Source organism: Perca flavescens, chromosome 3 (genome assembly GCF_004354835.1).
Source record: "Perca flavescens isolate YP-PL-M2 chromosome 3, PFLA_1.0, whole genome shotgun sequence".
Classification (NCBI taxonomy): domain Eukaryota; kingdom Metazoa; phylum Chordata; class Actinopteri; order Perciformes; family Percidae; genus Perca; species Perca flavescens.
The window spans coordinates 3,000,281-3,014,563 of record NC_041333.1 but is presented as its reverse complement, the minus strand read 5'-3'; the positions used below and the strand labels follow the sequence as shown (position 1 = coordinate 3,014,563).

The 14,283-nt window shown below is 42.1% G+C and overlaps 1 protein-coding gene across 13 annotated transcripts in view; it reads right to left on the bottom strand.

Moving 5' to 3' along the window:
* The window catches only part of nbeab (neurobeachin b), a 280,354-nt gene that overhangs the window by 108,773 nt on the left and 157,298 nt on the right, over positions 1–14,283 (bottom strand). For 11 of the 13 annotated variants that reach the window (XM_028573291.1, XM_028573290.1, XM_028573293.1 and 8 more), the window contains 5 exons: positions 12,428–12,551; positions 11,445–11,564; positions 10,467–10,594; positions 6,531–6,592; positions 2,144–2,208 (listed from right to left, as the gene is read on the bottom strand). In XM_028573291.1, the coding sequence (XP_028429092.1) occupies positions 2,144–2,208; positions 6,531–6,592; positions 10,467–10,594; positions 11,445–11,564; positions 12,428–12,551 (499 nt within the window). The remainder of the gene's footprint in view (positions 1–2,143; positions 2,209–6,530; positions 6,593–10,466; positions 10,595–11,444; positions 11,565–12,427; positions 12,552–14,283) is intronic. The other 2 variants (XM_028573295.1, XM_028573296.1) reach the window with 1 other exon arrangement.

Genomic DNA, 14,283 nt, shown 5'->3' with positions numbered 1-14,283 from the left:
TGCATTCAAACGACCATACCTATCGTCCGTGAACAGACACATTCTAATCAGCGATGGTGTTTAACAATAAAAACTACAACTCCCATAATCCCATGCAACTTCCCAAAGTTTACCATCCATTGTTTTGGTTGAGAGACCCCTAGCGGTTACATATTGTACGTTTAAATCAGAGTAAAATGTGTCCTATCAGACCCAACTTCTGTTGTAGATTAGTGTTACGTTTCTAGCGTCGCGGCTCTAGAAACGTAAAAGAGCCTCACTTCCCATCACAAACCCCGTCAGACTGACGTTACGTCACACACGCACACGTTGCCCCACAGACAGTATATGAACTGGACCAACAGATCCCGACGGAGACCAGTGAAGGATATTAGAAGCACTTTCCCGGTGCTGGCTGAGTGTTACTGCGCAGCCTCCAACTGAGCTTGAAGACGTAGATGTGATGTGAGCAACGTGTCTGAAAGTGTGAAGTCTTCTGGTAGCTGTGCCGAGAGAAATCTCAATCATTCCCAATCTTACAGAGACGGAGAGTGTAGGTATATGTAAGGAGATAACATAGACACAGGCTAATTATTGATCACTAACATGCTAGTTAACGTTAGTAATTAAACTTAAACAGCTAATGTAAGTCGAAACTGCCTGTGAGCTTCTCCTGTACTATACGGTACTTCCTCTACTATGCGACAGTAAGTCGCGTGGTTACGACACAATCGTTAGCCTATTGTTATAAAAACGTCTGCTATGGAGCCATAATGTGAGATACAAGGTAATGGAGCCTTTTATACATTGTCATGTTTCTTTAGAAATAAACAATGGACAAAAAGAGTCTTTAAACGCTTCAGATGTAAAGTTATTCGCTGTCAAAGTGGCGTCAAAATGAATGGCAGTCAATTGGATGCTATCGGCGGGTGATCGTTTGGTAGCATCAAAATGGCGCCATTGTAGTTTCGAGTTCTGAAGTAAAGCTTACCCCCTTGCGTTGCCCACATGGCCGCCTGTCTTAAAGGGGAAGGGTCGGCCGGTAACAATCATGTAAAAAGGACTACGGTAAAACTTGACTTTTCTATCAAGCAGCAAAAAAGTTATAGCGTCAACAGCGCACGTTCTGCAACGTGACTATTGCACACGCGCACATCGCGATGTAGACGATGAAACTAAATATCGTGCAGCCCTATATCAAACCTTGAGTTGAGTGTATCGTTACATCCCTACTATAATCAGACTGTGCCTTTAAAAAAAACATATATTTTGTCTCCATCTTAACAAGAGTCAGGGGTCAACATTGTGGTCCCTGAAGCTTTTACTTTTTGACCATCTTACTTAAAGACACTGGACCCTAAGGGAGCTCTGTGAGAATAAATAAAACTGCATGTATGTATCAACATGGACACCTGGCAGTTCTCTTACATGGATGGTGGCATACAGCTACAGCCATGCTAGAGAAGGGCAGTGGTAATAATAAAGTGATTGCTATTTTAGAAATTTCAGGGCATTTTCAGTATGTTTTAAGAAGTGTCTTTGCTTTCAAACAGCAGAGACACAGCACACAACTGCCTGCTGGATGTGTTGTTGCACATGCTGCAGAAACAACGTGTTTGTCAGCCACGCCTTGTAAGGCAAACAGATTCACCAGACTCTAGCTACCTCTAGATCTGTCTAGTTAAGCAGAGCAGGTGTGCAGAGACTCAACACCGGGGAAATGATGCGTCTGTCAGCAGCACCCTGGACAGTGCCGTGTGGCCCAACTGACTGAAGCTCTTTGTTGCAGGGCCAGCAGGGGACTCAGAGGAGCCCGGCTGGGCTGCAGCAAGAGCCCGGGCATAGAGAAGGCCTGGCCAGATGGGTCAGCAGATGGGCAAGGAGGCTGAGCCGCCCCTGATCTGTTCTATGGAAAACCCTGAGTCTGGCCACACCCAGAGACCAGAGGAAGAGGGAGGGAGACCGACAGAGAGATAAACACAGTCAAACAGGCAGAGCAGCCACCAAGAGGTTTAGAGCTAATTTAGGGCTTGCTACTTGGTCCAACAACCCTTTTATGGCTACTAGGGAGAAGAATATTATTTTAAAGTACATACTTATACCACAAGCGTGAATAAACCACTGCTTGGCGGACCTTGTGTATTGCAGTGAATGGATACATTACCTTCCTTCGTTGATTAGCTCAATGAAAGCCAGGCCAGCGTTCTTCTGAATGGAGTTCTGCCATTCCTGAAATGAAACACATTTGTGATTTGTTACTTACAGAAGAGTACTATTTTTGTTTTGTTCTTGGGCTGTGAATGGTTTGTTAAAAGTACAAAATAAAAAATAATGATCAATGAATCAATATTAGATGTGCGTTTAAAATAAATCATGTCAGTATAGCCAGTTTTCAAAAGAAGGCAGTAAAGCTAAAAGCTAACACAGGAATGAAGAGAAAAAAAAACACTTTCTCAAACAGCTTTAGTTAAGCTGGCAGAGTATAAGTATCAAATACCATTTTGAGCCAATATGCAACAAGATCTTTCAGAAATGTATGACAAGAATCACATTTCACCATCCAAATTGCATATTTAAACTGTAATCTAGATTACGTTTCATAGCTTGTAATTTAAGTGGGTAAAGTACGCATTTAGTTCATATATCCTTTGAGAAAAAACATTGTGGTTAAAGAAAGCTGAAATCTTCCACAGCCAATGTGACCATCCTTTCTTCCTCTGTGAAAAGATCTGTAAACACAGGAGAGATGTAATTGTGGGATGAAACTGTATCCTCTCACTAAAATACAGCCATTTCCTCTGTCCCTTCCAGTGACAGATTACTGAGCAGGCTCGCTGAGCCCTGCAGTGTGCGCCTGGAAGGGATCCGAGCCCTGGGCCAGAATGCCAGTACTTGCTGTCTCACAACATGCTCTGGGAATGATTAAAAAGCAGTTTGAGAGCGCGCCTTTTCACTGTGGGAAATTAAGCTCTCCTGTACCCTCACTGAGGTGCAAATGGAAGAGAAAACAGAGGAGGCCACAGTTCAAAAGAGGAGGGAAAACGGAGGAAAATGAAAAAAAAAAAAAAAAAAAAGGTTTTCAGTCCTGAGGGCTACTAATGTATATGCAACTCAAGGCTATTCACATATTGTAAGGAGCCTTTGAACATGACTATCGATTGAAAATTTGCAGAAATAAATATTATTTCTAATTCCAACTAAAAGAATATACTGAATGGGGGTATATAATCTGTAGTTGTAGATCAGTGACAGACACTGTTTGTTCTATGCCAATGTCTGGACAAGGTAAGCAACATGTCTTGTGTATAGTACCAGAATAACTGACATTGACATTATTATGTATGAGCCTGTGTTTTTGTACACAGTTGTCGTGCCTGACACATACTGATTCACGCAAGAGTGGACACTCTGACCCTACAATGCGTTAAGTCAGGGAGATGGTGCTGACAAACTGCTGAGCATCTGGTCTCCAAATGTTCCCCATGACCCCCTCCTCTGCTACAGTATCTGCCTGGAATAAGCGGTTCCTGATTTGGACAGGGATCATGCACAGCCAGTCTTCTGAGGTTCCACTTGCACCATGCTCACGTGACAAAAATAAATACAGAAATCAAGGCAGATGTGACACTGAGGGCGTTGCCAGGAAAGTGCCAGAAGGTCAGTGGAGGTATAGCATGAACTAGTCAAATTTAGTATCTTGTCTGAGGTATGCTTGTTGACAGATGAGATAGCACTTCAGAGGCTCTTTTTTTCTCTCTTTTTTTCTTTTAACAGGACAACAGAGCTCCCAGAGGAGGCTGCCTGTGATTACAGAGATTCCTCTGCTGTCCATTTGAAGGGAATTAGGCCTGATGTGCAAGAGATGTGATCCTTGATGTAAATTCAGAACATGACCATGGTGCAGCACCTCCGGCCGTTAGAAGTTTGTTTAGTAGCTTGGATATTTTGAAATTTGATTTAAAACTGCATTAATACATACAATACAGTACATTTCTGTGGAGAACCAAACGATTCGCTAAACGCAACATGCAACACTGGGAAATGCTGGACAGTTAACGACGATGCTGTAAGTTTATACCATTCTTCCATCTATCTTTGAAAAAACCCACCCCTTTTGGCGGACCTAAAATCCCACAACTCCCATCCCACAGAAGGTTTTTCTGGCCTTGATAAGATTTTCTCTCCTCCCACTTCAATCTTCCTGAAATTCAGCAGGGCACTAAGTATTTGTGGTGTTTCAATCCAACCTGTCATTCTGCGGGAGCTTTTGCTTTTATCTTCTCTGCTTTGCTCCACAATACTCTCCACATCTGGAGGCCTTCCATCACTAAATCTCTGTGGCTCCACTCTAGATCCCCCCTGTATGTTTAAGCTGTTACAAGAAACAGAGCTGCTTGACCTTTCCCTTCAGCTGCCCAGGCTGAGGAGAGACACACAGTGTCTGCAGCCGTGGCCAGCCACGCGATGATTGCTGCGATTAGTATGCATAAATAAGAAAAGGCAGATCATTAGCACCAATTCATTCACAAAACTGACAGGTCACAAAACAGATAGGGACTAAAGGTCAGCTAAGTGCCCCCCTTGCTGTCTTAAAACATTAATGTTGAAATATGTGAGGGATATGTCAAAGTTGGCATTTCATAGTGATGTCAGCAAAAGCTCACCCTGCATCTGAGAAGACTTGCTGTGCTTTTTGAAAGCACTTGAGATACAGTATGTGATACTAAAGACATTAATTAGGAGTTTATTGCAATGTAATTCAGAGTCAGAACCAGGGCTGCACGATAGGAGGAAAATATGCAATAACATGGTTGAATATCGCGATAACAATATTACTGGCGATAAATATTAAAGTCATATCACAATAACGATATTACTTGCGATAAATATTGAAGTCTACTCAGTTCTGCCTGACTGCTGCTTTCAGTATTCTGCTAAAATGCAACAGCTTGCTTGTTGTGAAATTATTTCCAACATTCTCTTATTAAACAAATTGAACAGTGAATTTGAAAATAAAAGCCACCCTTGAAAAAAGAATTTAGTTACATTTAATTTTTAAAAGTGCAGTTTTATACTGACACAAAAAATCCCGGAGTGTCTTTCGCATTGTGTTTATTGCGCCACTTGATATCGCGATGACGATTAAAAATATATATATTGTGCAGCCCTAGTCTGAACAAACATTATATTTGCTCATGATAAAACAGCTCTAAACATCTCAGCTTTGTCACCTGAGAGAAGTAATATAACACTGATAACAATTCTCCATCATTACAGTGGGATTCTTTTAAATCACATTAGCTGGCAACATAACTGGATTCATTACTAATGGTGCAGCATTAGGATACCGGGCAGTGGCTCATCTCTATTTGAAAGGTTGCATAAGGACAGTGAACTATATAGTCCAGCTTTAAGGCCTCGCTGTCTGATCGATATCTCAGCCTGAGTTTCATCCCTAGGGCCCCTAATGGCAGGAACCTCTGGAGCCGCAGTAATGCTATCTGTGCAAAGGGGGGATGGACTCAAACCCTAACAGCATGCTGACGCTCTCATCTGCAATAAATCCTAGAGCTAGAAAAAGCAACTTCCCACAGACACTCTACAGACAGAAAAGCAGTGCAAAAAGGAGCCCGTCAAAAACCTTCCAAAGAGAGACAATAACTCAATGCTGGCTGCACGTTTTATGTACATTTCTTCAGAGGAAAGCCCTTGAATAATGGCCTCCATATAACAGAGGCTGAGCTCCCTGCTGAAGAGGGCTTTGGACTGCGGATACCACGGAGCACACATAGTGGCAATCCACCTCCTCAAGGCTGTGGCCCTGTAGTCTGGATCCACAAAGAGGCACCAAGTAATGGCTTCCTTATGCGCTCCTGGCGCAAGACTGATGGGCTGACAGAAGGTATGTTAAATATCTCCTGTTCTAACTGCTACATCGGGGCTTTGACCTTCTCTAAAACAAGGGCTTAACAAGAGATTCAGAGGGTCAGCTTGGAGGTGATCAGTCACTCGCAGCGATGCATGAGGTGGGGCTGCTTCTCTAAAGGAGGGCTCTGGATTAAAGCTCTGGGGTGTAGTGAGAAAGTCGCTGGAGTCTCAGAGAGCTGTTTGTGTCTGTATGTCGTCATCAGTTTGGACAATTCGCTTATGGAACATTTTACAACAAAAAAAATAGTAACACTGATAAGCAAAGCTTCAGCAGAGATTAAAAACTTCAATCTCTGAAATAAGACAGTGCCCTTAGAATTTAACAAAGCACTAACCATACATTTAAATTAAAATATCTGCAGTTTTGACGGGATAAAGACTGAACCTATTATTTTGTAAGTATAATTAAGTATATCTTTTAATGAGTTAAATAGGTGAGTGAAATGTACTGATAAATTGACCGTGTCCAATTAGAAACCAGCCCCGAACAGATCTCGGCATATTGTTGAGAGGAATGTTTTCAAGAGAAGTGTAGTAGAAGAGAGGATGAGACCTAGAGAAAAAGAAAGAGAGGCTGAGAAAGAGGATTGTGAAGAGGAGGAGGAGAAAGGAAAAAAACTCACCTGAGAACAAAGCAGCATGACGAGCTCCACCACCGAGGTGCTTGACTTCATACACACGAGACCTGTAGAGACAAAACAGATTCACAGAATTAGATATTAACCATAAAGGTAGTATTTAGCACAGAATATTTGTATGAATATTCAGTAGTTATTTCATCAGTTATGTGGCAGTACAAGATAATACTTAAATACATAGTTAAATAAATACTCAGTTTTTTTTTATACAGTATAGAACTTGGACAAAGCTTTATTGTTTTTGGCATACAGTAAGATAAATTGCAGGCAAAGTGACAAGCAATTTGGAAGCCTCTTAAATTGTGCTTCAAATTTGCCCATCATAAAACTATGCATGTGCACAGAACAGATCACACATCTACATGCGAACACCTCCTACACACGCTCACAGAAGTGAACACAGACATTCACAGCTTCTTTCCTCATCTCCATTCTGCAGACGGTGAGCCGCGGAAGCAGACAACTCTCTAATGAAACAAGGGCAGGTGTGAAAAGCTCATTTGCAGAAACAATGGCTGCAACTGGTCTCGTATTCTGCGCCTCCAGCTCCTCCTGTTGCACTTGGCGAGAACCATTAAAGGTGCAGTCATTAGTAAAGGAAAGAATGCAACTCTCGAGGACTCATTATAGGCTGGCAGGAGTAGAGCTCTGTTCCACACAGCTGCCATTGTTTCATGGAGGACGGGGTGTCAATCAGAGGAGAGAACAGAATATTCCTAATTTAAGATTTCAGTTAAGGTTGCACAAGTTATGCAGTACACACAGTCCAACATCTACAATAAGAAATATTGGCTGTTATCACAATGACTGAATTCTCTGGTGAGTGGCATTAGAATAACAGTCAACATCTGAACACCTTTCAGAGGGGACAACAGACTGCACTGGGAATGAAATGTTGAAATTAGCTATGAAGCCAAACTTTCTCCATTCAAGTCAATTTTCCACACACAAAATTCAAAACAAGACTACAACCTGCAATGACTTTTAAATTGGTTGACAGGTCTTTCAATAGGGAAACTAATACTGGGCAACAACAACAATATATATCAGCTAATATCATAACTTGATATGAACATTCAATGGAAGTAGTTTTGCATGTGCAAATGATGTAGTACGTAACAAAGAAAGCAAAATATTCTGAACGCTGGATGGATGGCTGCTTTGCTCGCTGATTCCCCATCCGTCTCTATGCATGAGCGGAGAGTGTCCGAGGGAGCGTATTGTAAATACTCGGAGAGGATGTGACCCTTCTCTTGTACACAGAGTGCCACCGCTGACCTCTTGTTATAGCAGTGACATGTTGAGCCATAAGTCAGGCCGGTCTGACACAGGAGTCAGGTGGCCAACTGACCCTGGCCTTGTGCTGGTAGACAAACTAAATGCATTCTATTTAAACACGGCCTGCCATTCCTTTCCTGTAAACAGGGCAGGGTTAAGGCACGGGTGAATGTGGCATTGTGGGGCAATGCGCCGGCAGGCTGGGCCACTCAGGGGACAGCAAGAAGCAGGCGGCAGGCATCACAACAGCAGCAGTGTTCACACACAGGACTTACCCACCAACTCCAAGTGTAAAGCTCAGGGTGCACTCAACATAATTGCCGCAGTGACCACATGTCTGCAGGGGGGGTTGAAGGAATAGGGTGAGGCAAAGGGGCACACGGGGCACAGGGGGGCTTGACCCCGGGCAATCTAAGGAGTGATGGATGACTGGTAATTACTGGTAAATGGAGCGCCTTTGCACTACAGCACAGTATTTCAACTGTGAGCCTGGGAAGGGCCAGGAAGAAGAAGAAAAAGAGGGGGGGAAGAACTCAACCATTTGGACAAACAGACTTCAACTGGGACAGAGCCGATACAGTTGAAGATTTTAAGATTTTAAGAGCAAGCGGTAAATCTGTGCATTTGTTTTGTCTGATAAACCTGCTCTAATTCATGTCAGGGCGCACTTTTCCCAGAAAGGGTTAAACACGCCTGGTGAGGAGCACTGAGGACGAGCTGTCCGTCTACGTCCTTGTTTGTGGGGTTACACTCTCAGCTCAGCTCTGGTTTGTCAGCTTGGTCAGTCTGCTGACAGACTTTGAGTGAAAGGGTAACAGACATTTTCACACTTGTCAAGGCTATGCTACCTGATTTTTCATCCCTTTTCCCTGAGTTTGAGTGAGTAGCCCTGGCACATGTGCATGGCTTACCCGCATGGCTATTTACATATGTATATAGATAATGTATGGTATATGCATGATGTGTGGAGGAAAAACATGTGGCTGTTTGTGGAACTTTGCTGGCTGGAAAAAAACAACGTAATACATTAAATCTTCTTTTAATGACTGTAGACGAGAACTTAATTCATCATTTACCAATAATGTTTACAGGATTGGTTTATACAGTATTAAACAAGACCCAGCTCATGAGTAAGCATTCCTGCAGTAAGTCAATTACTTTCAAGGCTTAATTTATTAATTAAATACCAGTAACAAATCCTGATTTAAAAAAAAAAAAAAAAAAAAACTCCTGTCTGCTTAATATCAAAAATAACCGTAGCAAAACTAAATAGATTTGATATTTAAAACACTATAATATTGGCAGCAACTAATTACACACAAATAAAGTGCAAAAAAACAATCCTAAGGAAAGTGGACATGTGTCAGACAACTTCTTCTGGATCCAACTTTAATAAAGTCACGGGAATGCATTCTTTCAGCCTGCTGTCATTCTCCGCATAGGTCTCTGAAACTCATATCGATTTAGTTTACACTTAAAAGTAAAGACTTTGGCAGTGAAAAAACACAGAGATATCATTTCACTTTGTGCAAACTGCAAGTCAAAAGACTGGAGGCCACACACATAATATTCCACACGGTGTACGCACAGACAGTGTGTGTGTGTGTGTGTGTGTGTGTGTGTGTGTGTGTGTGTGTGTGTGTGTGTGTGTGTGTGTGTGTGTGAGGTGGCAGTGTGTTGTTGTAAATGCAAGCCAAAACAAGCATTGGGAATGGAGCGGCACACACACATGCAGGCAGACAATCCTTGAGGTCAGGCACAAGTAGCACGGTGAGAGACTGCCAACCTGAGGCCTGAGGAAGGCCCTGGGAGCCTTCACACAACCACCAGGAAATAAGACTGGAGCACAGAGTGGAGTGCTGCAGAAATATTGCACGCTTCTGCTAAACACTGTGCACATCCAAGCCAAGCCAGTCAGACCAGCACTTTAAATATGCAATGTGACTTTTGTAATGCTGTTTAAAATAAAAGCATGAGGCTTTTATGGTGAAGACATTCATCTTGAAGGCCGTTTTTATTGTGACAGAGAATACCAATTCTGTGCTGCAAACATCCACTTGCAGTGCTATAGCCAAACCATTACAGCATTACTACCTCTTAGACATTCATTTTACTTTCCATGTTTCAGCACAAAAACGTTAATACAGTTCAATCTTTCAGTTTTTCCTAAAATTGCAAAACATCTGACAAAAATTGGTACCCATAAATCCATTCTTTAAAAAAAAAAAAAAATTGAAAAAAATCCACCAAAGCAGCACGGTGACCAGGAGATGCTAAAAATATAATTGGCATGAGGCGAAGGCCGGCAATTATTCCAACATTCATTTCAACATAACATCTGTTGTGACTGTGAAACACTGATGTTTAAAAATACTACATCTCGAAATAGTCCTCAATATGTGGAGTGACTCATGAGGGAGACAAAACATGCAGATGTCACAAGATGAATGAAAGGGAAAGTAGATTTAATCAGACTGCGACAGACTCCCAGCTTGTGTGCAAAACAGTGACTCTGCTGTCAACACCTACTACTGCGTATGCATCCATCAATGAGGCAGCGACATGTAGTGTAGTTCATACAACGGTAGGGTGGTGGGGGCAGGACTCCACACAGCTTGGGGAATAAAAAAAAAACATCTGTACCTTCTATGAGCAGCTCCTGCCCATGGCTGCCCAGCAGGGTGCGTGACAGAAAGGGTGCAAAGTCCACAAAGATCTCTCTCAGCAGGGGTGCCACCTTCTCCAAAGCCCTCTCTAGCTTCGTAGTAATGCTGTCAAAGAAAAGACACCAAGATAGAAGTCACAAAACGAGATTAGACACCTGAATTAGAAGTAGAAATGTAAGGGAGGTAGCGCTGTGCGCCTTCCATCAAGGGTGAGGCAGAAAAAGAGCAGTGAGGGGCCTCCCAGTCGTCCCAGTGCACACAGCTAACACCAGTTAGTGTGTAGCCAGACTGACAGAGTCCTGGTGGGTGCAGAGGGTAACCAACACATTTCCAAACTGTGCAAACCAAGATGGAGATTCACAGGATTATGGATGCTATCACTGGATATGTCAATAAGATAATATTTTATGTTGTCGAAAAGCCACGTTAACACTGGTTGTTTTTTTTGCATTCAAAGAGGATTTCTGAGCAGTTGTTTGCATTCTTTGTTGTGACATGTTACCAGGCTTGCACATGGAATCACAGTTGTTCCAGACTGCAGAGGGAAGTTCCTTATCTCCTATACAGTCACTACATGCTGCTGCCTGACATTATCTGAGCACCTCAGAGAAACTGTGAGTTGGAGTCATGCAGCCATACAACTCAGACTGGTATACAAGCAGAGATACGACTCAAGCTGAAACATATCTCTGTGCTCCTACGGTATGTGTACACACACAGATACTAGGCAGCATGAGGTGAGCAGAGGCTTGTTTTCCCAGCTAAGATGGGCAGAAAGCGGCAGGATAGAGAGAAACAGAGAGAGGGGAGAGGAAAGGTTGGCTTTAGGATTTGCATGAGTGTGTAGTGTAATCTGCCTTCCAGCAGCACCCTGGGAAAACACAGCAGAGGGATGACAGACTAGCATTAAAAGCAGGGTGAATGGGGTCTAGGTGGCTAACATGAATGTCCTTGCCTAAGACACTGGCCTGCATCTCTGGAGGCTGCTTGTAATCCTGTCAGGGAGCTAAAGGGTTTGAGCTCGGGAGGTGTCAGTCCCTGGCGTAGTGGACACTGGTCCACTTCACAAAAGGCACTGAAATAGAGAGAAAAATGAAAAAGGAAACCACAGGCAGTACTTGCTTCATGTTGCTTTGTGACTAAATGGTTGGGCTCATGAACTATTTAAATAATACATCTTATAAAATACATAATTATACACATATTTATTGTCAGTAGACAGTAGCAGGCAGTTCAGCTTGGATGTTTTTTTTCCTCATCTATAATAGAGCATAAGGCTCTAAGCAAGATAGTACTATCATTGACTTCACAGTAACGCTAAGTGATGGCGGTTACTGCTGCCATGGCAACTGAAAAGAGAAAGAGAGACAGAGTCTGGAGAAAGACCTGGGCTCTCGGCAGTCAGGGGGAGAGCAGGACTAAGAACGTCTGTAACAAACTATTAGCAAGTGAGGGAGAGATGTACACACAGAAATAGACAAATGGCCACAAATAATTAGGCCAAACTGTTTACAAAACACACCTCCCTTTTATTTGTGGTCTTCTGTTTTGACTATGTAGCGACGAAGAAAATGGTCTTATCCAAGGTGAGCATATAGACGCCGTAGTTATCCATCACATTAGGTCAGATTAGGTCAAAGAAATCAATCAGTTCAAAGGGAATGCAAAAACATAAAAACTAGAAAAATTACCAGAACAATTTGAAGAAAAGATAAGCTTCACAAATGTAATCCTTTCACTTCATATCTGTGGGAACTTTTGTACATATACTCTTGTATTGAAATTCCCATAAATAAATCATACATAAAAAAAGAGATAAGCTTCACACACAATTCTGCGTATGAGTAGATTTTATACACAAGTCACACAATTGGAATAAAGAGAGTTTACTAACACAGGAAATACGAGTGGCAGTGAACAGAGAGGGCCCTGCTGTACCTCATGTTTTCTTCTGTGTCTTCAGGCATGGGGGCCACCGTCTGCACGGCCGGCAGGTTCTTACTGGTCGCTCCGTTGACAAAACTGGAGGAAGAGGAGGTGGAGGCGGCTGCATCAGTCGCTCCTGCCGGGAAGACCAACAGAAGCATACGACATTAGTGCAATGCGAGAATACTTACAAATATGCATTTCTTTAACCATGTTGTCTTCGGGTCAAACTTGACCCATTTTTATATCAAAATTATGAGTTTCTTAGAACCAAATTACCCCAAAATAACATGGATGTGTGGATGTACGTTGTATGGAAGCCATGTAACATTCTTGGCAGGTAAAATTAATGATTACTTTCATAGAATTTTTTGTTTGTTTTTTTCAATTTTAATAGCATTTGAAATAAACTGTGATCCACTCAACATCCTCTGATCTGAACTTTCAGTCAAAATTTCTGTTTTTTTAAACAAAAACAATAGGTATTATGTCATTTAAATTATGTTTATTGACCATGTATTTAAAAAAGTGACAAAAACTTTTCAAAAAGTGTCAAAAAACGTTGGAAAAAGTCATTTTGACCCGGAGGGACAACAAGTGCACGGTCTACGGGAAGACATAATAATCTTTAATACTTTTACAGAGAAGTAAGGATGAACTATTAGGTTACGAAAACGCACTTAAAGAATTTTTTATACTTCACATTACACTTCAGGTTCACTTTCAGAGGCTGTACATGTATGTAATAGAACACAGACTGAAATAGTTAAAAGAAGAAGAAAGAATGGAAAGTTTATGCTGAAAGTGGAGTTTAGCAGTCAGCGCAAATTTCAACCAAGTCAAACAAATGAGAACTTGGTAAGAGTGTCACATCATGCACTGAATCTTTAATAATCCAAATGCACATAAGATGGTTGTTCAAACTGGTGCCGGCAGCAACATATGGAAACATTTTGCTAACTAATACGACAACGATGAAGAATCAACCGACATATCAAAACAACATCTGCATACAATTTTTTTTTTACATATTACACTTAGTTTTGGTATCAAAGCCAAAATTAGTGATTTAAAGGTGAGCTCTGAGTCGCGAAGTAGAAAATCATCATGACTGTCCCTGTGAGAGGCTAAAACCAGAGGGAGTGAGATCATGGGGTCTGGGTGAGGGCCTGTGGCTTTAGCTGAAAGCACACTTTTGATTTGGATACATGTCTCGCATTCCTATAGAGGGGCTCAGAGAGGAAAGAGAGAGTTTTTTTTATTTTTTAATGGCGCACATTAAAAAAGGTGTTGGAGCTCCTAATGGTTCTTGGTGTTAAGTGGGTCCTTTCAGAGGCCCAGACTACAGGAACCCTGAGGTGGAACTGGCTTTATGCAGCACAGCCCCAGGAGAAACAATGTGACAGCGGGACGGACGGATACACACACACACACACACACACACACACACACACACACACACACACACACACACAGTAAAGCCACGCGTAAATATCGTTTTCACTATCATAAAAGCATTTGTTTAATATATAATTCAGTGTGATTAAAATGGAGGTGTGTCTGATTGGCTTGTATCAGGAGGAATCCTTGTGGCTGAAGGAGAGCAGATTTTATTTGTTAGAGCACAGAGCTGCTGCAGACACCGATAGGAAGTGAAAGAGGGCCATCTAGTGGCAACAATGAGCCCCTGCACAGGCACACAGGATCACCTGACCAGGCAGAGAAGGAAAAGAGCTTTGTTTCTATTCTTGGAATGGAAGAATGAAAGGTCGTCAGGATGAACAGTGAGGATACAAATTGCTCTGAAGTAGTAGGATTCAAAAATAACCACATCAGCAGGGCCGACCATAGTCATTTAAGCATAAGTA